General features: G+C 32.1%; 1 protein-coding gene across 1 annotated transcript in view; it reads right to left on the reverse strand.

The window, feature by feature from the left end:
- The window catches only part of wb (wing blister), a 600,221-nt gene extending 581,584 nt beyond the window's left edge, over window positions 1-18,637 (reverse strand). Inside the window, exons 1-2 of the mRNA XM_072533566.1 lie at window positions 18,625-18,637; window positions 17,419-17,756 (exon numbers count right to left, since the gene is read on the reverse strand). Of these exons, the coding sequence (XP_072389667.1) occupies window positions 17,419-17,756; window positions 18,625-18,637 (351 nt within the window). The remainder of the gene's footprint in view (window positions 1-17,418; window positions 17,757-18,624) is intronic.
- Between the last annotated feature and the right edge of the window lie 7,791 nt (window positions 18,638-26,428).

Consider the following 26,428-nt stretch of genomic DNA (forward strand, 5'->3'; position numbering starts at 1 on the left):
TCCACACATTTTTATTGGAGACGACGCCTTTAGCATCACAGAAAATATAGTGAAACCCTATTCATTAACTGGTATTAGTCGCGATGAACAAATTTTTAATTATCGCCTATGTCGAGCAAGAAGAGTGGTTGAAAAAGTGTTTGGTATATTGGCTTCTCGGTTCAGAGTATTACTGAGCACAATTTCATTTAATAATGTCCAAAAAGTTGACAGTAGTCATGGCATGTTGTGTTCTACATAATTTTTTAAGAAGGAATAGCTCTACGTACATACACAGTCGCTCTATTGATCTCGACGAGAGTAATCGTAATCAGAGCATTCGAGATGGTGACTGGCGTGAAGAACCTCGTCAATTGCAAGGTTTACAAAACAGAAGGACCTATTACAATGATATTGCCAAAAATGTCAGAAAAGCATTTACCCAATACTATAGTAATGAAGGACGAATATCATTTCAAGAAGACATGATCAACGAAAATTAATAATTTAATCAAAAAGGTCTACCATATTTATCTTTTTTTAAATTACATGTGTCTTTTTCTTTGTTAAAACGGACCAAAATAAAGAATAATAAATATATGACTAACCATTATTTCACTTTGACTATCCCCTTCCGATTCCTGGGATTCCATTGAAGATGTTCCAGCGTGAACCTCTTCTTGATCTTATGTATAACATTAAGTCAAAATATCACAAGGTGGGTTCACAAACACTGTCCGTAGATGACCCAGTTTTCTTACTCTTCCTCATTTCTCTTAATTTACGTCGAATAATCGAATAATCCCCATTCTCATCGTGTAGTCAGTTATGTACAGTCATGGACGTATAAACACAGATGGACTCAGTTATTTACATAAAAATGTTAAGCCAAAATTATTTGACTAGGTCACATTCTCAGCACCTTCAAATGTTGTCACATTTTTTTATTAAAATATCTTATTCACGTATCGCTGAAAATATTACTATATTTATTTTATACTCTACAGGTGCTATCAAACCAAAATAATAATTTATTACTTATATTAATATATTTAATTGTAATTAAAACATCAAATGTGCACATAGTGTGCATATCATTTAATAATAGCGTATAACAGATATCAACCAATTATTTTATATGTAGAAGCACTGAAACCTATTTATTAATGGCAACGGTGTTTACATTTCTATGTCTTATGGCTCTACGTCAAACTTCAAATGCTGTTCCATGTCATGTCCATGTTTGTTTACTTTTTACCCAAGATGAAGAAAAGTTGTTTTTTGATATTTTGGCTGTATTTTAAGTGATATTTGTAAATATTGAAACAAACAAATTATAATAATGGTGCTACAGTTTTTGCATTTGCAAAAAAAAACGAAATATTTACATCCCAATGTCTCATTTAATTTGTAAGTACTGTTTGTTTACATTATTTAAGATGAGGAACTGAGGAAGCCTGTGTATTTACATTTTAAAATATGTCTTTCATAGGCGTACCATTGGGTTTATTCATATTAATTAATGTATTGAACAAGATATTAGTTCATGAAATTAGTAGACATTTTTAAATTGTAAGTAGACATCATCTGATTAAAAAGATCTGTTTAGTAGCTTTTTAATTTAATATTTCTTATGAATTAACAATAAATTAGTGAAATGAATAAAACTCATTTATTTTTCTATGTAGGTTTCCAAATAATATTGATTAATGATGAAACTTACTCTAAACTTCAACAGAGAAAACAGTATAAAAAAACCTTTCAAAAGCATCCTTTTTGGTTATTTAAACTTGTAAGGAAGCTGAAAAATATTTCAGATTTTTTAATAAAACTATAAATATCTACAACAGACTAGTTAAAAACCTTATGAATATTTTGATTAATAAAACCATACAAAATGTCCCAAAATCAATCTATGAGCATTTTGGTGACCATATGTATGATGAAGATGCAATCGATGCTCACTCTATGCAACTTTTAAAATTGGTTCTTGAGAAATATTTTAAAATTGGAATTCATCATGAAACGAGGACTACTTTAGATGCTAAGACCGTGCGCATAAGAAGCGTTCTTACTAAGACTGTTTTATTTCGCAATCAATAAAAATTTATTTCTATACCAATGTCTTCTATTATGTCTATTTACCATTTTTACTTTAATATTTCTGTTCGGTAAATAGCTTTCCAATAATTTATACATTTTCACGCCTACTTTTTAATAAGTAGGTATATTTGCAAATAATTTTATGTCAAATTCCAGCTTTGGAATGATCAATACATATTTTTGTAGCAGAAACCCTTACTACGAGGAATCTATTCATATTGTATTAAAACAAATTTGTCACAATTTTAAAAAATATGTTTTAATACAATTATCAATAAATATAGGTATGTACTTAAATTTGACAAATGTATATTTTTTAATTGTTTTTTTTTATCGTAGGATTATTTGATACCTATTAAAAATACTATATTTATTGTATTAATTTTAAAGCAAATAAAATTGTATTTTATTTTTTCTATAAAAACGTGTTTTTATACATTATTACTACTTCCAATTATTAACGTCTGAATAATTATCCCCGCGAGTAAAAATTCAAGCACGTTTATGCTCATTGAGGAAGTATCACAGTCTATCGATACCCGTTTTACTCCCCTTTACCCCCTTGTCTAGGAATATCAAAGCTTCAAAACAGTGTGTGTTTAAGGTATCTTATTGCTGGGTCCATCTATGTTTATACGTCCATGTGTACAGTAGACGACAATACGTCCAGATGTCAGTGCATGAAAATAAGGATCCTCCAGTTAAGGCTTAAATTTTTACAAATGTGTAGTCGATATATAAAATAATAATATATTTTTTTCTTATGTTGGCTAATTTATTGAAAATTATATTAGATTTAAGCAATTTATTCTAAAGTGGTTTTGATAAACCAGCTGGATCACCATAGAGTCTTTAGATTATTTATAGCGTGCGGTTTCAACCTGGAGGAAACATATTATCCCGTTAACAGCCAAATTACACCCAAAAAGTAATTTATCAACTCCCGGTGTATCTTTTTGTTTATTTTTTCTCGACGCGTTCAACTGCTGAATACCATGCATATCTGAGATCCTCAAGAGGCAAAGAAATGAATAAGACTTATTTATAAACAAGGGTAAATCCAACTCAGAGGCACAGATATAAATCTGCCAGTTACTTTGTCAAGCACGTTCAAATTCCGAGCGTTTTTAAATTGGGAGTGGCTCCTGGCCCAATTCACGGAACTACCATATATCTTCATGCACACAGTAATCCACTTAGACTACCTAGTTGCATTATTTTTGTCACTGAGGAAATAACGCCAGAATATATGTTGATTTTAGTGCATACAATATTTCTGTAAGCATCACCTCAAAATACGTTAATATTATTGTCTGTATTTATTAAAGTATGAATTACGAAGTTATAAATAAAGAAGCAATTATATATGTTAAATGAAAAGACTGATATATTTTTGTACAAACTTATGACAAGCCAAGAATCAAAAAAAAGTATTTTTTAATTGTGTAAAATTTATTTCCTAGATGAGCACTTTCGGCTTACAAAGTCATCCTCAGAGTCATGGTCTAATGGAGTTAAGTTTTAAAAAGCACCACTAGTTAATAGAGATCCAATTCGATATGTATCATATTAATAAAATCGATATAGTTTCAGGAAGACCTTAGATGATTATGAATTTCAATATTGGTAAAGGTGGAGTCAAAACTCTAGATAAAACGTGCTCTTCATATGGTACTCGAAATACGCCAAGATGGCCATTGGTAATTTTTTATTCTATGCTGAATACGCCTGAGGTGAATTCCTTGGTATTTTTTTATTTAAAAAATAAAGGTACTATAAATAGGAGAATATTTTTGCATAGACTTTCATCCCAGTTAACCGAAAATCATATTCGCACTCGAGCAATGAAAACTAACATTATAAAGCACGTGGTGTTTGTGTGTATTAAGGTATAAAAAAATTGCTTATTACAAGCTTAAATTTTTATTTTAAGAAGATCTTTTCGGAATTAAATCATTCCATCATCAGTTAACTAAAAGAGAGAGTAAAAATACCAATATTAAAAAACACAAGTTAAAATTTAAATATATAGAAATAACACGTTGGTTTTTTACTACTTACATAAAAAGTTGTTAAAAAACATTGTATGGCCACTTAAAAAAACTTTCGAAGGACATCCGTATTAAAATATAATCCTCATGGTTTTATCAAGGTAAATGCAATAGACTTACTTAACTTATTGATTATTAAAAACTGAAGATGGGGGCATCTTACATGACCCCCTGTAACTGGTGAAGTTTTTTCGACTTAAATTACCTCTGATTTGTTCTGGAGTCTTGGGCTAACTGATATAAAGATGGTATGAAAAATCAGTTAGTACCCATCAATGTCAAGTGGAATGATGTAGTAGGAGCAAAAGTCATTGTGCTTAAGTTTGTGAATAGGCAGTTTTTAGTGAAGAATTGTGTTTTGTGTGTAGTAAAATCAATAGTAATGAGTCTCCATCTCAGTTTAGGTCTGCCTCTGGTTCTTTTACCTGGTGGTATCCATTCCGTTATAACTCTTAACGGATTGCTCTTCTCTCTTCTCATTATGTGTCCATACCATCTAATTCTTTGTGCTTTTATTTCTCTAACTATCTTCTCTTGACCCGTCCATTCTTGTATTTCGTGATTAGTCCATTGTCTTGCATCCTCTTCGTTTTCTTTCTTTGGTCCCAGAATTTTTCTGATAGTCTTTCCCTCAAAAATTTTCAGTTACCTACTCTTCTTTTCTTGCTGTTATTGTAAATGTTTCTGCAGCATATACTAGCTATTGGTGTTATGATCGGTTTGTAGATTTTCATTTTTGTGTTTCGGCTTTTCTTCTTATCTCTAAATATATTTTTATTTCAATAAAACGCTGTATTTTCCGCTTGAATTCTTCGTTTTATATATACACTTTCATTTCTTCTGTTGACTAGTACTCCCACATATTTGAATGTTTCAACCTCTTCGAAACTGTGTGCATGTATTGTTAGTTATGTCATTTGTTCTTCGTTTTCTTACCTACTTTCATGCATTTTGTTTTATTTTCATTATTTATTTCCAGTTCTCTCAGTTTGGCTTGGTTGTCTGGCTGGCTGTTGCTACTATGGTTATATCGCCCGCATATCCTATTATTTGTACTGCATTCTTGTTTATAGTTTCTGCATTCGACAGCTTTTTTATTATCTTGTCTAGTGAGAGAATAAATAGTACCGTTAAAAGCGCATCTCCTTGTCTACTCCATTTTTTATTTTGATTATTTTTCTTCTTTTTCTTCGGGTGTCTATTATTTCTTTCTACCAACTTACTCTAATCTATTATATATAATATATTAAGATAATTTATAGCTCCGCTATAAATTATTTATTGGAGCTTTATGTGTAAAGCTAAAAATGTACCACTAAACTAATATACTATTTTGTTTTTTATTGTTATTTAAAATTGTTTCCATATAAGATATTAAGATCAAGCTGTCACAGTTTGATATGATAGAGGAATTAGATTATTTTTTTTGGCATCCAAATGTTTGTCTGTAAATTATCACTCAAATATATGAATGGGTTTTCGCTATATAACCCATCTCAAATTTCAGTTGATAATAAACTTACAAACTGGAGCGTGTACGAGTCACTACCTTTCGGATTATATATAAGACTTGTTTGTACACTATCCGAGGGCACACAAGAGCTGGGGCTAATGTGTGTAAACAAAGATGTGTTTTTGTTTTCGGATAAACCTATATCCCTAAGGTGTGGATAGATTTTTTTAAGCTAACTTCTAGAAAATAAAAATAAAACTCTCTTTAAGTGCACTGTATACCACAAAACAAAAACAACAGCGTAATTCTGTCAATGTTTATATATTGGGAGATACAGGAAGGATTTTTGATCTATTTTAGTATAGAAGAAACGTGATAAGTATCTATTTTTAAATAATTTTGTGGCTTTTGTCGATTATTGTGACAATTTTTATGTTTCATGCTACATAGGACACAAGGTATTTGTTAGAAAAAATACGTGATACAGTAAAAATTTGACATCTATTAGTTGACAGATTCATAGATTATTGAAAATAAAGGCCAGTCAATCACAATATTGATACACAAACAAACAACAAAAACAAATATTTTTGTGGAAATAACTTTGAATATTTGACTGATACTAAAATAATTAGGGTGAAATGGGGTAACTGTGGCGGCCATTAATGTTTTTTAAATTAACAATATATTATAAAGTTTACAGTACATTCTTGTTTAATCTCTTTGGTAGTAACTAGTAAGAAATTCTTGAGACATTCAGCTACCAAAACAAAAATTCAGTTAGCAACTGAAATTCTATCATGTGGATTTATTTAGGTAAATTGCGCCTGAGTTGAGTTAAATTTCAAAGTACAGAAGCAGTGGTAACCAGAGCATGAGAAAAATAGTTTGGTAATTGAGAAGGGGTCCCTAATTACCACGACATGACACGTGATCGGTGCAACTGTGGACGGCGATACCGGGGCAACTGTGGTTCCAAGAGTTGTTAGGTTAGTTTGTTTACAACTTATTCTTTGGGTTCAAAATTGCCAAGAAAATATATTAAAAAGACTCTCAATCGTGGTGTCGTAAGTAGTTATTCACAAGGAGCATTACAACTCGACGAAGCAGTAAGTCGACACTTAGATTAAAAGTGAATCGGTGGAAAGGTAGACCAGCGGCAGGACACGCACAAGGTAATAACAAAATTAGTACCTACTAGAGTTTACTTAAAAAAAATTAAATTCTATTTAAATAGGTGTAACTAGGTGGTAAAACCATCTTTATAAAGAAGATGAAAACATTTTGGCTTTTTGGATAACAACTGTGGGTAATTGGAGATTTGAACTTTCTTGCAAAAAAATACTTAACACTGTACAGTTATATATTCAGCAACATATTCTGCAACCACCATTTAAAGAATGGAAGCCTGGTGGAGATTGGTTTCTGAATTTTTCCAAACACAACCGACTTTCTATTATTAAACCGGAGATAATTGAAACATCACGTGTAAGACAAAAAAGTCACCCATTTGTTGTTTACGATTTCTTTGATCGACTGAAAACTATTATGAATAATTTGGAACTGCATCAATACCTTGCTAGGGTATGGAATGCAGATGAAACAGCTTTTAATAATGACCCGAGCCGTACTTAGGTTGTAACTGAAATCGGCAAAAGGCAAACTGCGGGCTCAAAATGGAAAACAAAAACAGTTTTGGCATATGCTAATGTCAACCGATCCATATTGCCACCTATGATATCCGACAATGGCAAAAGGTTATGGGACAAAATGTTCGGTACAGATGAGTATTCAGAAACATCTTACTATGGTTGGATGATTGAACAAGTATTTTTTGTATGGTTAAAAATTTTTTTTGGAAAATTGCGTTGAAAGGCCTGGTCTTTTTATTTACGATGGTAATTTATCGCACATTTCACCCGAACTAAATGCATTGGCTATCAGAGAATATGTAATTATTCTTAAATTACCTCCACATACTTCTGCAATATTGCCGCCTTTGGATATGTCTATCTTTAAAGGACTCAAGTCTTCATGGGACTTGATTTTTATTAACACATTGGCAGCGCATAAATTTAGGAAAACAACTAACAAAATGCGATTTTTTCAACCTTTTGGAAAAAGCTTGGCGTAGTATTTGAGAACCTGTTGTGGTGAATTGTTTCAGAAAAACAGGTATTTTTCTTCTAAATCGAGATTCCATTTGCAAAGAAAAGTATAATCTTGAAAAGTTAAAACGATATTATGAAGAGAAAAACATTCCCGACACTATTACTGATGAGCACTTACTGACGGAAAACAGCAACAGTTTTGGCATTTGTTTATGCTAACGGATCCATATTGCTAACTTTAATACTCAACAAGGGCAAAGGGTACATGTTCGGTACAAGTGAGTATCCAGAGACGTCTTACTATCCGAAAATGGTTGGATGACTGAACAAGTATTTTTTCTATGGTTGAAAAATATATTCACTGCAGTAGTTGATAAATGTGCTGAATATGTTGTATTTTCTAAATGTTTATTGAGGTTTTTGTGTAAGATTTTATCAACTAATTGGATAGAGTAGCAGCCATTGTGATCATTTAAAAGTAAAACTGTTATTGCCTGTTTATTTGTTATTGCATGTAAATTATGTAGATTTATATTTAGAGAATATTATTAAATTACGTAAATTAATTTGGTATTGTTTATGTGAAACTTTCGCCTAACACGCGTTTATTTCTCATTATAATTCCACCTCACATAACTTCGCTATAACTACGTTATTCGTCAATAGCTAATTTTTGCAAACAATATATTTCACTAACGCAAGGAATATATGTACACAAACTGTGCAAACAGCAAACGCTCCTCTATAAGTTGTCAAACTAGAATTATAGTTGTGAGTTGAGAACTCCTTAACCTGTACAAATTCTTCCTCGACCACTACAACCGCCGAAACTCCTAACTAAGCTATAAGTTTTAACCAGAACTAACATAGACATCACGCACTTGAGGTTGATATTAGGCTCGGCCTCTTCGGTTCTATTGTACTATAATTTCAAAGTCGGTTCTGAAGGGATATTTTAGGGGTTTATTAATTCAGTATTGTTCCATTATTCTAGGTGGTTTAAATGTGGGTAATTTATATGGAAATTATTGTGTTAAAATATTATGCTATGATACGGAACGTTTTAAAAAATTACAAAGGAGGCGAAGAAATATTTTGGAATGATATAAGATTTACGAACACAGAAATATACTGTCACAATAATCATTAAAAAGCTCGAGCTCGAGCTCTCCAAAATAAACATTATAAGGATAAAAACAAAAAAGGGTTAGACCAAAGGCTAGGTTAATAGATGCTGTAATTAAAATACTAAGACACAAGACCTGGTAAAATGGTACAAACAATTAGAATATGAGTAGATGGAGAGACATTGGACACATAATTCGTAAAGAAAAAAGATATCAAATTTTTTGTGCAAGGCAAACTATTTGGCAAAATGAGAACAGGACGCCGTCGTATCTCGTGGCTAAAAAACCGTCAACAATCATCATCATCATCATCATTATTTGTGCCTTTATCCCTATGCGGGGTCGGCTTCCCTAATTACCTTTCTCCATAAGTGTCCAGCTTGGGCCATATCAATATTAATACTCTTTACCGAGAGACCTTGTCTGCCTAAGCGTTTTCCTTCAGGCCTTTTTTGATCTACCTCTCCTACTACTTCCACGAATCTGCAGATCAGAAATTCTGCGTATTGGACATGACCAAACCATCTTAACACATGTTTACTCCTCTTGACAACAATTATATACTCATATCAATAATATTTATACTCCATCTTTCAATGAACATTCCAAATACTCTATTTTTGACCTACTAAGTTTTAAACATTTTTCCTCAAGAGCTTGTTCTAAGTCGCTTTCATTATTTCCTACTAACACTTTATCATCAGCATACATTAAGTACTACGGAATATTACACTGCAATTTCGCTGTTATTTAAATTGCTTGAGACACGTCTTTGTTTGTTATTTTGGTCCCCATTGCTGTTACTGTCTCTGTTAACTCATTTAGTTGTTTGTCAAATTCTTCATTTAATAACCTGTCAAAGTACTTTTTCCATCTCTTTTTGACATCTTTTTCGTGAATTAGTATTTTACTATTTTTATTTCCGATACATCTAATCTGATTAAAATCTTTTGCTTTATTTGCTCTAAGTTTGGCTATTTTATAAATCTTGCCTTTTTCTTCCCTGATATCAAGTTGATCGTACATATTATTATACGCTTCTGCTTTAGCTTTTGCTACTGTCACTGCACAGGAGCAATGCGACCAATTTGATTCTCTGAGGATTCCAGAGCAACAACTTGTTGTCTGTTTTTGTTATTTTAGTTTAGCACTTCATAGTATGTTTTTATTTGTTTGTCGGTAGGTTTGTTGTTCTTTTCCCAAAGCTTTAGGTGGTTTACATATTATGTACTATTAAGTCTCTGGTCTAGTCTGTTCTGATATTGTCTTCGTGTGCTGTGATCGTAAAGTGTGTATCAAATTCTGCTTTCCTTTCAGTTATTTCATTATTTACGGTTGAGATTTAATTGTTTTTATATTTATACGAAATTTGAGCTCGAGATTTCAGTAAGTAATGATTCCAGTCAAATTCTATACCCCTGTATACTCCGGTGTCTTGTATTTTCACTTCAGATGTCTGCCTAACTATAATATAGTACCATATAATTTGACCTAAACCGTAATGTATTATGTGGGTAATATGAGTATTAAAATCTAAGTGATTTTTAACAAAATATCTAAAACATTTTAAATCCGAGCTTTATTTCCAGTCTTGACCCTATCGCTTCAACCGCCTGTGGAAGTTCTACGAGTATTCTCCACTTCAAATCTCAGAGCTATTCAGATTGTTTGGCATTGTTGGAGCGTCTTTGTCCCCCGTGCATGTCCTAATTCTAATGACACGTCTTCCACAGAGTGATTTATGGAGAACAATTGTGTCCATTGTAGGGTCAATTATGAAAACGTAAGGTGACATATTGTGGATATACTTGCTGTACTAGACTACAATTTGAATTTTTAGTACTTAATTTGAAATTAAATAAATCTTATTTTTAACTAAAGGAATGATTTTTTGCAGCAGTATACAAAAACGTATTTTTTACCTATTTTCTTATCATATTTTTAAATATACAAATAGTTTCAAAAGATTTGTACCACCCAAAATTTTCGCTATTCTTAACTATTTTCATAAACTATTTATACGTTACAAATCACTAATAATAAAAAAACATAACGTGGACTTATATTTTCGTTTCAAAAGAGATACTGATTTTTTAAAAAATAAAAAATAAAAAACTAAAAAATTTATTTCTAATTAAAATATATTAAAAAATTGTAATATCCTGTATTTTCACCACGAGCATCAATAGAAGCCTGGATTTGACCTCTAATACTGCTAACCAGTCGATCAATCATTTTTTGTGGCAGATTCTTCCATTCTGCTCTACAGGCAATTGTAACTTTATGATGGGTTCTAAAAAAATTCCTTCAGGCATGTCTGGTGACATCGCAGACCACTCCAAAAGGCGAATACATTCATTTATTCATTCTAGATAGTCATTAATCGCTTAAGTCCTATGTGGGTGGGCGTTATCATTCATAAATACAAACTTTTCTCCTTCAGCTCTTCTCGCCAAAATTTGATATGATGTTCTAAAATACGTGTGGTGTACCTTTGTTCTGTTATTAGAGTCCCGTCAATAACCACGAATTCCGTGCATTTACCTGCCACAATATCTGTCCAAAATTAAACACTCCACCAGCGAAAGAAAGTATGGGACGAACATGTGCTGATTGTGCAGCTCCAGTTAGGTCTTGCCAAACACGAATTCGCCAGCTATCACTGTTTAAACAAATTCTGGTATCGTCTTAAAAAAGCTCAAAATTCCAAAACTATTGAGGGAGCTGTATGTATTTTTGGGCCCACTAAAGACGGTGCAAAATATGTCTAGGTTGTAGCTGAGGAACTCTTATTGGCCAAAGACTCTCAAACTTAGCTCTTAAATTCTTCTTCTTATTGTAGCCAACAATAGTCTGATTCTTGTTGCATGCTTGAAGTCTCTTTACATAGAAGAATTTATCCGTATAGAAATTCTGATATATCTATTCTGTTGCTCATTGGTACCTTGGGATCTACCAGAATGAGCTGTATTCTGTATCGAATTTGTCTTCAGAAACCTATTCCATATCCGTGAGACATCACTCTGAGAAGCACTTTCTAGATATTGATTTAACTTAGAGCTCTGTTTTAAGCAGTACTTTATTTTTACTTAGAATGAATGACTATAGTCTTTTTTATTTTAGTAATACCCTATAACTCAAAACGGACTTTATTCGGAAACTAACTAACTATTTAATACTTTCAGAAGTCAGTTTTGACTAGTAGCTTAAAATATTTAAGTGAATGAATTTAAATTTTTTGCTGGTTACTCTTTGAAGAGCAGATGATGCATAATTCCTCAAAATAAATTCGCTCTTACCTAGACTATGGTAGTATTTTTTATACGATATTCAGTAGCTCCTTACCAAAATCTCTAAACACAATCCAAAAAAACATCCCTTCGACTGTGTCTTGATGCTTATGAATCAAGCCCTTTAGAAAGTATTTGTATCGAATCTTCACAGCCACCACTTCATCTAAGAAGACGAAAAAAACAACTTTTTCTTACATACTTTGCAAATTAAACCATCAAATCATATAATACCATACAGTTTCTCCAGCAAATGCATCGAATCACTCACTCACGTTACCACAAATATTATCTCCCTTAGATATCATTAACCTTTCAAATACTACTACTAATTGTATTCCTAAGGCAGCTTCAGTGATTCGCATTCTTCCAGCATTCAACACTGATTTATGCAGATTCCATAAAACAGAAACCATGAACTTTATCGTTAGAGCATCCTTTCAAAACATCCTCAACATAATTTGACAAAATTTTATCTACATCGATAACGACTAATCTGTGCAATTACCTACAAGCTGCAGTGATTAAATCGTAGAATTGAATTGAATATTTCAGGTATTAAAGACTGCACTTCGTTCCACTTCAAATGAAAGCAAAACTATCGCCATATGCACTGATTCCCTTTCCTCGATGCATTATACAAGATGTATCTTCAGAAAAAATCTTGTCCCAGAGATACACATCTGCAACTGACTATATGAGAACATAACAGTCACAGTCACAATTATCCAAGGCTCCCTCCCACATTGGTATATTGGGCAATGAAACGTAGACCAGCCCGCCAAAGCAGCATGTTCTTCTGACTCTTCAAAGAGATCTTTACAGAGAACTCATACGAATCTTAAGGTATTGATTAAACAAAAAATCAGAAATAAGAATGGTTCCGAGCAATGGGAAATATGTTGTCAACTAAATATTTACAGATTGAGTAAACAATCAAAGTCATATCTAGAGTAAATGGATATTTCTTTTAAAATTTCTAAATGATAAAAGACGTACTGCTAAACTACTGTTTTTAGCAACATTTATCATTTTTATTCCATTTTGTATTATATTATCATGTCACATTGTATATTAGTTTTAAGGTTTAAGTATTCAAAAGAACTTTGGTAATTTTACCAACGAAAGGAGAGTTGAAGGTCGCGAAATGTAAACAGATCCTCTATACCTCGAGGGTCAAGGGGCAAGTTGAGATCAGTTCGAATTAATCATTGGGTGAACTCAAAGCTCCTGTTCGCTAGCCACACTTTAGAAAGTTTAAACTAAATTGAATATTAATAATTTTACTCAACTCGTGTCAATTTATTTAGTTTTTTATGCACATACATTCAAAGTTGTGACTGTTTTAAATATACTTGTTAAAACGGTATTTACAAAACTTTCATTTGTATCAAATTTCTGGGTGATTCATTAAAAAAGAATATAAAAGAAAGAAAAGAACAAACCTTGTTCTCCAAGGAAAAAATCAGCGACCTATGACTGGTGCGCGAAACAAAGGCAACAGGGCGAGGTGTAAGGACAAACACATCTGCATCTTCGTACAACTGGTATGCTTAAAAAAATCTAGAAATACTCTGCTATCTTACATGATCTTTTTAGAGAACTGAAAAAATTTAGGTAATATGAGAAATTTGAATACAACCATAAGCTTGAGTAGTCGGGTGGGGCCTATGGGACCAGCAACAATTTATTTCTAATGCCTTACTGCTTATTTTATGTAGGTGTGCGCTGCGTTTGTCAGTACCTTTCCGTCCACATGTCGAATGTCTGAAACGCTATGTTCCGGACAGTGTGCGTTGTTCATATTTAAAACCATGTGCTGGAAACGCAACGTGCACGATAATATGCCATGACCTTAAAGGTCGTGCATTAAAGACCTTAAAGGTCGTGATAAAGGCATTATCGTGCACGTTGCGTTTCCAGCACATAGCGTTTAGTTTCCGAAAAATATAATTTAAATGGTTTTAAATATGAACAACGCACACTGTCCGGAACATAGTGTTTCAGACACTTAATGTTTCTTCTTCTTCAGTGCCTTATCCGGTCCGGATGTTGGCAATCATCAAGGCTATCATGGTTTTGTTGACTGCTCTGCGAAACAGCTCCGCTGAGATCATCCCAAACCATTGTCGGAGATTTTTCAACCACGAGATACGACGGCGTCCCGGTCCTCTTCTGCCAAATACTTTACCCTGCATAACGAGTTGAAGAATTCGATATTTTTCTTCGTTTCGCATCACGTGGCCGAGGTACTCAAGCTTACGTTGCTTAATTAAATTAAGCACTTCTTTTTCTTTTGTCATACGCTGTAGGACCTCAACGTTGATGACATGGTCCTCGTTTCCGTTCAGTATATTTGAAAACAATATTTTACTGATGCCGACGGTTACGTAACGAGTCGTAACCGGTTGGTAAGGATAATGTGAATTAGATGTCCGTCGTTTTCCCCCCTTTGTTTATTTAGGTATTTGTTTGATTTTGATAGAGTATTTAAAAAAAAAATTTTCGAGGCTATTTTGTCATTTATGCATGTGTTTTTATTGCTTTGTGACAATTAATCACGGAAGTAATAAACAATTAGGACTTTTGTACGGAAGTGATACCTCTTCTTTTTAAAAATACTTTTTGGTTTGATATGTATGGCTTCGTTGAATGTAGTATTTTGTTTTTTAACTGAAGGTGAAATTAAATTTAAAACATATTTAAACTGAATCCTATTCATTCTAAAATTTCCATAATATTTTGTATCGTCATCAATTAATTCTCTGTATAAAGTCCAGTATTCACATTCCTTCTTCCTTTCTCTTAGCATTGGATGTACTTCAAACCTTCTTTTTAACACAGTTTTTCATTCTTCATCGTTACGTAGAAGAGAAATTGCACATAATTTTTTCGAGAAAAGCGAGATCATATCTTCACCGAACCAAACTGAAACGGTCTATGTATGAAAATGTGAACGCGCAGCCCAATTGCTGAAGTGGAAACGCTACGTGCCGGAAACTATACGTGCACGATAATATGCCGCGACCTTAACAATCAACAACGGGGATTGCCTTAGTGTATAATAGTTCGCTAGTTATTTGTACTTTTGTTATGTCAGACTCTACCCGACTATTCGAGTAACTTTTGTGAGTTCGACAAGTAAATTTCTTTTACTTTTTTTTTGAAAGTATAACCTACATAAAGTAAGTATTTTAATTCCTACGGTTATATATAAATATAGTAATGTTCCAGCCTTTAATTTTTTGTTCTTGTATTTCAGATTTCAGTGATGGATCCTTACCTGAAAGAAATTCAAAGATTACAACAGCTCTATGATGAAGTAGAAGAAGAAAATATTGATTTGAAAAGCGAGCCAGAATCAGACAGGTGCAAAGAAACTGACCACAACACAGACACATAAGAATGAGAGGAATAATTGGAAACAGAATTGTAGGAAGGATTTCGGGAGGAACCTGCAACTTATGCAAAAGATGGGGTATCCTGGAGAAAACATGCGCTCACAAAAAATGTTCGGACGAGAAGTTCTAATTTAATTTCATACTAACCAGATTCAAAAGGAAATAGAGTGTTGGAAATGTTTTATTGATGATAAGATTCTCGAAACCATTGTACAGAACACAAACATATTTATTTCTAAACTAAGAAACAGTTATGCAGATCCGAATAAAGCCAGACCTACAGATACTGTGGAAATAAAGGCGTTAATTGGTCTACTATACCTAGCTGAGATTTTCAAAGCAAGCCGCCGAAATTGTAAAGAATTTTGGGCTGCTGATATAACTGGCGAAGAGGTGTTTCGAGCTACTATGCCTCATAGGCGATTTGTATTCTTGTTACGTTGCTTGCGATTTGATGACGTAAATACTAGAGAAGAAAGAAGAATCATAGACAAACTTGTACCAATAAGAAACGTTTTTGACCAATTAAATCAGACATGCAAACTTAATTACGTTCCTGGATCCTACTTAACATTAGAAGAGATGCTTTTTGCAATTCGTGGACGTTGCGGACTTTGCATGTACATCACGAATAAGCCAGCCAAATATGGCATAAAAATATTTTCCTTAGTGATCGCCAAATAGTTTTAAACGGTAAATATGAAAGTATACGTTGGAGCTTAGCTTCCAGGGCCATATCGCGTTAGTACTAAAACCACCGATTTAGTGGAAAGAATATGTGTTTCGATCGTCTAGAAATATAACCATTGTATACAATTGTTGGAACAATTCGAAAAAATAAAAGGGAGATTCCAAAGGAACTTCTTGATCCCAGCAGACCACAGTACTCGTCTATATTTGCATTTTCCACATCCATTACTTTGGTGTCGTATATCCCAAAGAAAAAAAGTCGTGACGCTGTTATCATCTTTTCACTATGATGACTCAATTGATGAAGATTCTGGAGATGCGTGTAGGCTCAATATTATTACTTTTTATAACATTACAAAATCGGGCGTTACCTCAGTCGATAGAAATGTGCAGCTTATAACGTAGGTAGAAACAACCAAACATTGCCAATGGTCATTTTTTATAATTTACTCAACATTGCAGGCATAAACTCTCACCTCATACATAAATGTAATGCAAATGAAAACTACCTAATTTCGGAACGAAGATTGTTTCTGAAATTAATTGGCTTAGCCTTGACAAGAGAGAATATGCTAACTAGAGCGGGAGACCCTCATTTACAAAAGGATATAAGAAATATCGACCAAAAATTAAGCAGAGTACATGCAGATCCAGCGCCTTTGCGTCCAAATACACGAGGTCGTTGTATCTATTGTCCAAATCATAACACGATATTTTTGTGTTAAATAACAAAAATGGCTATGCTTAGACCACGTCGAATCGATTTGCGAAGACTGCAATAAAAATTGAAATTAGGATTAAAATTTTGTTTATTAAATGTAAGAGAAGTACATTTTTGTTAACTTTTTTTGCATTTTCTTAAAGATGTTTATTTTATCATTGGGTTTAAAATGGTTAAAATGTATTAGAAATGAAATAAAAGAAGATTGTACATAATATATCAAAATGTTTCATTTTAATCTTCTTTAATGTATTGTGTAAAATAAAAGCTGGGCATCACAGACCCCACCGACTGTTCATGTAATTTGCATGTACCTGATTACTCAAAGGTTAAAATTGATATACGTTAAAATAATTTACTAATGATAATGATACACAATTTGTTTAAGTTCTTTATGGTGCCTAGTTTAGACAGAATGGTGTATACATTGTTGAGTAAATATTTCTCAAAATTAATGTTTCCAACGTACACACTACGTAAAGGAAAACTTACCTGTTTAAGATCGATTGTTATTGTGACGTATTCATAGTGAGGTCCATAATACACCGCAGGACTCTGCCACCAGCGATTACTCCCATCAATAGCGAAATTAATAGAATGCCTTTTACCGGGATCAGGGCTGAAATTGTCGCAAATACCGCACCGTCCTTTGCCGTTATCCGCTATTCGACAGAACTCCTCTCGGCCCCTTTCCCCACAAGTGGCGTTAGCGGTGATCGCAGCCTTTGTGGCCAAATTAAAAACTGAAGGCCAGAGACCTGCTAGAGGGGTGGAACGTCGAGGGGGGTGGCTGCCGATGCCTCCACGATGGCTTTTCAGAAATTTTAGCCCTGAAAAATTCAATTAATATTAGATGAGAATACTTAATAACGGTTTTTTTATAAAGTATGTTAAATATCAGTTTGGGAAATCTACGAAATGTTTTCAGTAATAATTGGTGTATATAAAAACGTGACTAAGATGTAGCGATTAGTAGAGCTATGCTATATGTTATAATTATTTTAAATTTGTTTTAGTCGATACAAATAAATAGACTTTGAACGGGAAGTATTAAACTAACAAAAGTTATTATTTTAGAGTCAAAACATCTGCATGTGGTTCGATCTAACAGAAGGATAGTGCTGTGCTTGATTATCTCTGACAGTTGCAGTTTACTTTAAACTTTCATTAGATTTTAAAATATGTTCAACCATTCTCAACCTATATTTGTTCGATTATCCCTAACTGTGCTTTGAAAATATAGCGGACTCCCTTCTTAAGGTCTATGCTAAAGCTAAAGTAGAAAGTTAAGAGGTAAGAGGAATTTTTTTATAAAAAAAAAATAAGCAGAACTATCATTTTGGATAAATAATTTATTCAAATATCAATTTACAATCCTATAAATTTAAGATAAATTCTTTTTGTTACACTATATAAAATAATGAATAGAATAGAATAGAATAAAAGAGAATTTATTTAGTCAATATACAAAAATAGTTTTGTTTTTGACAAGTCAAAGGAATAGTCAAAATTTTTACATACATACATATAAAATTTTTGCGAATTTAAACATTACAAACAGATATTTAATACTAACAATTTAAGAAACGACAAACACACTAAATATAAATATAAAAACATGAAATATCATCATAATAGGCTTATAACAATGCTTATACCCTGACCAAACTAGTACTATTGTGTAAAAGCTGTACTTACATAGGTACACCATTTTTGAATAAAAACAATATTTCAAAAAGTGTGATTTGATTTTAAACTTAAACGATAACAAGTAAAGACTTTTTACTTCATCTGGCAAAAAGTTATACAAACCAACATCAGTCGAATTTTTTATGCTTTTTGTCAACCTAAAACGTTGTGCTCTAATAGCATCTTTAGATCTTGTATCGTGATCATGGAAGTTGGAGTTTATGTTAAACTTACCTTTGTTGGCATGAATTTCAATCAGCGTCTATATATAGAGTGAAGATAGTGACATATTACCTAAATCCAGAAATAAAGATTTACAGTGTTCCCCAGTTATTCCGTACTGTAAATGGCTATAGAATAGTGCAAAGTAACATATAAGGGTACTTTTAAGAATCATATAAAGTAAGGTGCGTATTAAAAATATACTTGTAGCAAGTCTAGAATTTAAGTAATCTGTATGAACACTCAAATCCAAATTATCATCTAGAAAGATTCCTAATAGTTTAACACTATTTCTTCAGATATACTTCCAATCGGAACTAAAAATCAAATTATGATTTTTCTCTTCATTTAGCTTCAGCCCATTATGTACAAACCAGTTTTTTGCTTATATGCGTATTTTGCTTTTCGCAGTATCATCTGCGAAGCAAACACATTTTATAGGAAAAGTATAGTGAAATAAATCGTTCAGGTAAATAAGAAACAAAGTAGGTCCTAATATTGAACCTTGAGGAACCCCATATTCGACAGTGGTAAACTCAGAATAGCTGTTATTAAGAAAAACTGCCTGTTTTCTATTTGTTAAGTATGATCTAAATAGATTAAGTGTGTTTTCTCTGATACCGTATTTATGCATTTTTTTCAACAGTAATTTTTGCGAAACACAGTCAAAAGGTTTGAAGAAGTCACACAATGTCAAAGACAGAAAATTACCTTCCTCCAAGCCATCAACTATATCTCTCACAATTTTTTATATAGCTATAGTTTATTTTTATGAACGAGAGAGTAATTAGCATAATTTTAACTGGTACCTCCGACCACTCCATGGGCGTGCTCAAGATTAATTGAAAAATTACTTTGAATAATTGTAAAAAATAAATGAATTATTTCAGTATTATAAAGTGTTATGTGTATGTAAACAAAAGTGACCTCTTTTATCACACACTATATTAGAACTGACTGGCCTACATTAAAAAGGGTTTTAAAAAATTCACATTTTTTTTAATTTTTAAAAATTACAAAAGAGAAAAAGAGTTTTTAAAACCGTCTAAGGTATGTTAAATAGATGAATAAAAATATTAATATAAAACTTACAGCTACTTGTTACAAATCCAAATCAGATTCAGAAGATGAACTTTCAGAACCAAGATTTATAATAACTGGCTCGATCATTTTATCAGTAATATTGTCCAGCTTCCACATTTTTTTCTCTTCTTTAATAGTGTGATTTACTGCCTTTTCCCAGTTTTCAGGTTTTACATTATTTACGGCCTCCAAAAACAACTGTTTAATATCATGAATTTGGTACATGGTATACATTTGGCATACAAGTGGTATTTTTTCTTGAAACTTCACTCTTTATCTGTGCCCATACCAGTTCAATCGGGTTTAATTTACAATGATATGGTGGGGATCTAAGTACTGTCATTCCACGATTTTTGGCAATTTCATCAATTTCGTATTTTTTAAATTTTTCTTTATGAAGGGCACACAACGAATAAAGTTCCTTTCTTATAGATCCGGGATGGTACGTAATATTTTTTGAACTCAGCCAATTCTGCAAGTCTTTTTTTAACCACTTGGTTGTGGGCAGTCCTTCTATAAGTCTGGAGTGATAACTTGCATTATCCATTACTATTACACAGTTCTTAGGAAGAAGATCTATCATTTGTTCGAACCATTCTTGAAAGACATCAGCGTTCATGTCTTCATGGTAGTCACCGGTACGAGTTGATTCAAAAGTTAATAAACCACCTTCAACAAAACCGTCTGAACTGCCAATGTGTACTATTATCAGCCTGCGTCCCTTTCCTGATGGTGGGTTTAAACCAGTAGATAAGTTATTTACAAAAGCGTGCCTTTGACTTGTAACAGTTTCATCCTGCCAAAATTTATTTGGTGTATGACCCTCGTTGATCCATGTTTCATCAAGATAAAATATTTTTCTTTTTTGGTTTCTCATTTCTTCTGTCTTCTCCATATGACAATATCGCTTCTTTCTAATAAAATAGACTTTCTGGGATTCTTTTTCCAGCGGAAGCCTATTTCTTTTAAAAGTTTCCATAACGTACTTCGACTCATTTCTGGGTAATCCTTATCATCTCGAACTGAGACAAGAACTTTATCCAATGTTGGAAATTCTTGTCTAAAGAAGAATTCATGCACTTTCCGTCGAAGTCCTTCTGTAAAATGATATTCTATTTGAAATTTTGGTTTCCCTGGAGCATTACGTGGCATTTGAAAACTACCACATTTCTCTTCTTTAATAACTCTGTAAATCGTAGATTTCCCAACACCAAGTGTACTGCTAACTAACTCAACGGTCTCATCAACACTTTCACATAAACGTTTGTCTGTAAATGATTTAAAACAATTAAATATTAATGTTTTTTCATTAACTGTTAAAGGACCAATTTTTCGGCGTTTACACGGCACTTCCAAATTTTCCATAACACTAGTATACACAATAAACTGCACCTTGCAACTGAAGTACCTACTTTTAGTGAACTGTTAAGAATTTTGAATACGCCACTTGGACCTTCCTACAAAATGGAAAAACCCACTATCACATTTTCTGTGGAATAAGTTTAGAAGGTAATTATCTAGTCAATTACTGTCGTAGATTCCTGGAATTAAAGAATTAAATGTTTGATTGTTGAAACCCTTACTTCGTGGAATGCACTCATTTCAGATAAAATAAAACGTTTTATTTTATCTAAAGAATTAAACTTTATTTTGCAAATAGGTAGGTACTTATTAAACTTTTATTGGTTATATATAACCAATAAAATAAACATCTTACATTTCTTGCAAATTCATTAGTACCTGTTAACCTCCATCACTCCGACACTGGCAACCTTATTTAGGGATTAGTAACCCTCACAACTATTGTATTCTATTCTGCTCCAACCTTTATACCTGGTGATCATAGTCAATTTTAAATTGTTTTCCTATATACTTCTGTAAACTTGTTGACAAATATCTGTTTTTCATTGAGTTACCCGTATCAACAGTTTAGAGATTTGCATACATAATTTATTGTTTTATTACTCTCTCATACATAAACATACACTATAGTGTAGTGCTACAATTTTTTCTAAAGCCATATTGATTAGAGTGAAGTATTTTGTGTTTTTCTAGATACCTTATCAAACGAACTATTGAGAATACTTTCAAAAATTTTGCCGTAAATGGGAATGATTGAGATTGGGCGATAATTTCCAATTTCATCTAAAGCTCCCTTTTTGAACACTGGTAGCACTTTTGTTGCTTTTAATACATCTGGGAAAATCCCTTCAGTAAGACAATTATTATAAAGTATAATTAATTTGTCAATAATTGTATCAATTGTTTCCACAATTATTTTTTTGTTTAACAAATAAAAATCGGTGTGAATTTTTCAATCTATGCAAAATATTTCTGATATCAGTATCACTAACAGGTAATAAAAATAAAGAGTCGCAAGGAGAGTGTACATCTTTCTACAAATCATTTTCATTTATATAATTAAAAGAACTTCTAATATGTTTAGCTACTGAAGTAAAATATTTATTAAAATTTATTTCTGTGATTTGTAGATTTATTTGTAGTTCTTAAACTTTTTATACTCACTATATTCCTTTGTAACATCAGCAATTATCTTGACTGTGGAGAGATTTTCTCGCATTACTATTAGTTCATCATCAAATTAGTAATAAATTGAGCTAATCCTGTTGCTGTTTTGAGAGAAACAACTGAGGCCAAGTCAACATTATTTTTAATGACTGTTTTAACATCAGGTTGCCATTATTTGTTATATATGTTTTCTGTATATCATAGCACTGTGACTTTTTTCAGTTTCCATTTTTTTGGCATGCTAGTAGCCAATATCCGTAACGGATAGGCACCACAAGAAGAAGATTCATCGAAAACGATAGGGTTTACAAAAAAAAACTACAACAAACTTATTTTGTTCAGAATGATTCAAAAAATTAAAAAATAATTGTCCGCACCGGAAAAATTTATTGTTATAATGTCGTTAAAAAAAATTGTTTGAAAAAATTTGAACAACTTTACGCTTGGGCGACGTTTTCAGCCTTTCTTTGGGGTATCTCATGAAAGTGATTATGTAAAAAAATCTCATGGGAATATTTTTCCGAACGAACCCGAGCTTTTCGTCGTGTCTATACAGAATTGCATCATCAAGATTTACAAAACTGGTGTTTTACTTTATTTTGTACAAACAAAACAACCATTAATATAATTATTTAATATAATTTAAAAAATTAACATATTATTACAATAATAATAGAAAACACAATATTTTAATCAGCTAATGAAATTCCCATCCAAAATTGTATATATGATTCCATTATAACATATTTAAAACCTTTCGGATTTATTAAATAATAACGATAAATCACGAATAGAGTAAAATTTGTATGAGATTATTAGGAACATGGCATATGCCGACAAAGTAATGAGACGTATAATGATAATATCATATTTCATAAAGGATGGAAGAAATGTTTGGTAGACATATTTTATGCAGTAAAAATATTCGAAATATATACAGGGTAGTATTTTTATCTGTTAGGATGTATTTATTTGACTTCAAATAGTAAATATTTCTATATTATTCCAGTGGAAATGTTTGTTTTTTATTTAATTATATATAAAAATATAAAAAATGTACATTTTTCACAAATCACAAATATTGATTAGTCCCTTTTACATAGGTATTGTCTCGTCTACGCGGGTGACATATCAATATGACATATCAGGTCTTCTTCTACAGCTCGTTCTAGGTATTTGACTCCCAGGTGTTCTTCAAATAAAATCAAAATGTAATTCGGTACAGTTGTAAAAACATATTAAATTTTATCATTGGGGAACGGGATACCAAACGGGATCATTGTTTAAATAATGAAAAATCGGTCATTCTTGTACACAATTTACTTTTTTAACTGCTGCGGTAGTTCATGTTTTTATCAAGGTTTTTACGATTTTTTTCTGCAAAGTTGAAGGAAATTTTTTTATTTAAATCTTGCTAAATTAAATTTGACCCTTAATTTATTTAAATAATTATAAACAAAACTTGCATTGCAAACTATTTGCATTAGAATTAAGCACTAAAAACATTTTATTTTAAAGGATATGTTACGCTATCGAACGTAGGCGCAAAATTTTGGGCCAATGCATCCATTTTTTTTTCGAATCCTAAGAAAACTAATAACTATTTTTTAAAAATTAAACGCGGAGTGAAAGATTACATTATTGCCGAGGGTTAAAAGTCCCTGAGAACTTCTATATGTTTATTTTAATAAGTTACAGAGGTGAAAAAAAAAAATAGAACGTTTAGTGTGATTTTTAACTTCAAATATCTCACTCAAATTTTTTTTTGTTTATTCTAAGGGATTTTGTCCCTCGATAATAATGTAATCTTTCATTCTGCGTTTAATTTTTTCAAAAATACTTATTAGTTTTCTCAGGATTCGAAAAAATGAATGCATTGAAAAAGCATTCGCCCGAAATTTTGCGCCTACGCTCTTATCAATATAAAGCAAAAACATTCAAAAATCTAAAGCTCACAAGCTTCGTAACCGGCAGTAAACTTGGCTATGCAAAAATCCTTCGGTGACAGTCTTCGAACACAAAATATCTCGACATAAAAATAGTAACATAAAAATTATTTACGACGTTTGAACAAAACGTCCAAAACTATATCTGGGACAATGAGCTCAGAATACAATAGCTAGATGGATCAATAGTCATGAAAGAAACAGACATGCACAAGATAAAAATCAAAGAAGCAGCTCATCTTACATCAAGTAAGAGATGTAGTGCTTCCAAATCCTCCCCTTTTTAAATGTAATGTCTGTTTCGTCCCCTTTTTTAAGTGTTTTCTGTGTGTTTTCTGTGTGTGTTAAAGTGTCCTCAATTCTAATTTTAATCTTTAAACTTTAATTATTGGACTTTACAACCATTTGCCACATATTACAGCAATACTTTATCAAAGAAATTTGATATTTACAAGTTAATAGAATTGCACACCCACACAATTTGTACATCTAATCTCATTCATTGTCTCACAACAGTCACCTTCTAAAATAAAATCTCCATAAATAACACATATTTCATAAATATATCTCTAGAATAAATATAAATAACTTTTAAATAACTCAATGGTATAGAACATTACTTTCATCAAACAAACAATTACATTACACCTATCTCTACTTCATTGGATAAAATCTGTCTCCTCAAGAACTTCCCCGTTTACTGTCAAACAATTACAATAGCTGACTTGAGTTCTCCAAACAACAATACAGGATAGTTTGAACCATGTTCTTTCGACCATCAATTAATAGAGTACCAGCATCATTTATTTAACTTTGTATCGAGACGTGAAGATGCTTTGCATATTGTAGAAAGCGAAACCGGTCGTCTGGATAGTTAAATTAAATTGATTGTGAGTAAGTCTAATTTATTGTTTCTTTTACCTTTCGATATGATGTATTGTCGAATGAGATTAGAAATAAGTCAGGAATTGATGCATTTTCTAAAGGACTTATGAACATTTGCGTCCTAAAGCTGAGTACGTGGCTGTATTCTGAGTCTTGCATGCCTACTCGTAGAAACGTATAGCTTTTATATATTCGAAAACTTTTATTCCTTGTATGGTTGAAAGTATAATACCTTGGTCTTTTGAAGGATATTTGAAACTGTTTAATGGATTGGAGTAAGATATATGTGACGTAGTGGGTATATTTCGTGAGTTAGTAGCTGATTCCGGTTCATCCATCTTCCCGCTGAGAAATTATGTACATTGGCACAGAGGATCTGAAGCCGGACCTGGCCACTTAATAAAATTGAACAGCAGCCTAGCCTAATTACTTGTTAGAAACAAGAACCAGCAAAAAGTTGTTTTCGATAATCGATAAGTTGAATTGAAATCGATAAAATATTTTGCCTTTTAAACTTCTGATTTTAAGGTTATTAATAATGCAGTTTTGTACTCACAGAATTCTACGATTTTCAGTACACTGTCACATTTAACTTTAAGTTGCAAACAGTATAAAAATTAAATTATATTTTTAATTTTAACTACCAGTAATTAACAAATTTGTCAGAACCGATATAAAGCTGTATATGGCTGTATGATCTGCTAGATATCGGGGCCGGACTCCTGACTAATTTTGTGTAATTGATAAAATACGTGCAATCCAAACATTTTGGATTGCGTCCCATGTACATATGTTGTTAAAATTATTAATACTGGGTGCTATGGGTGAATAATCAGTAATATCATGATATCCAAAGATATAACATGTAATATTATTACACCAGCTCACTATTTTAAAATCACCATTTTGAAAACAATTTCTGGAATGAAAGTCGAAATTTTCATTAAAATACAATTGTGGCTTAATTCCATATAACATATTTTATCTCGTAATTATATTTCTAATAACAGTGTACTTATTTAGATATAACGCTACTGGCTTGTTTTCCTTATTTAATTTTAATGGAAACAATCATAACTATCATCTCATAACACGGTCTGCAGATGACATCTGTCTCCGGCGAAGAAATCGTTAACGATAATTACATC

The sequence above is a fragment of the Diabrotica undecimpunctata genome, chromosome 5 (genome assembly GCF_040954645.1).
Source record: "Diabrotica undecimpunctata isolate CICGRU chromosome 5, icDiaUnde3, whole genome shotgun sequence".
Classification (NCBI taxonomy): Eukaryota; Metazoa; Arthropoda; class Insecta; order Coleoptera; family Chrysomelidae; genus Diabrotica; species Diabrotica undecimpunctata.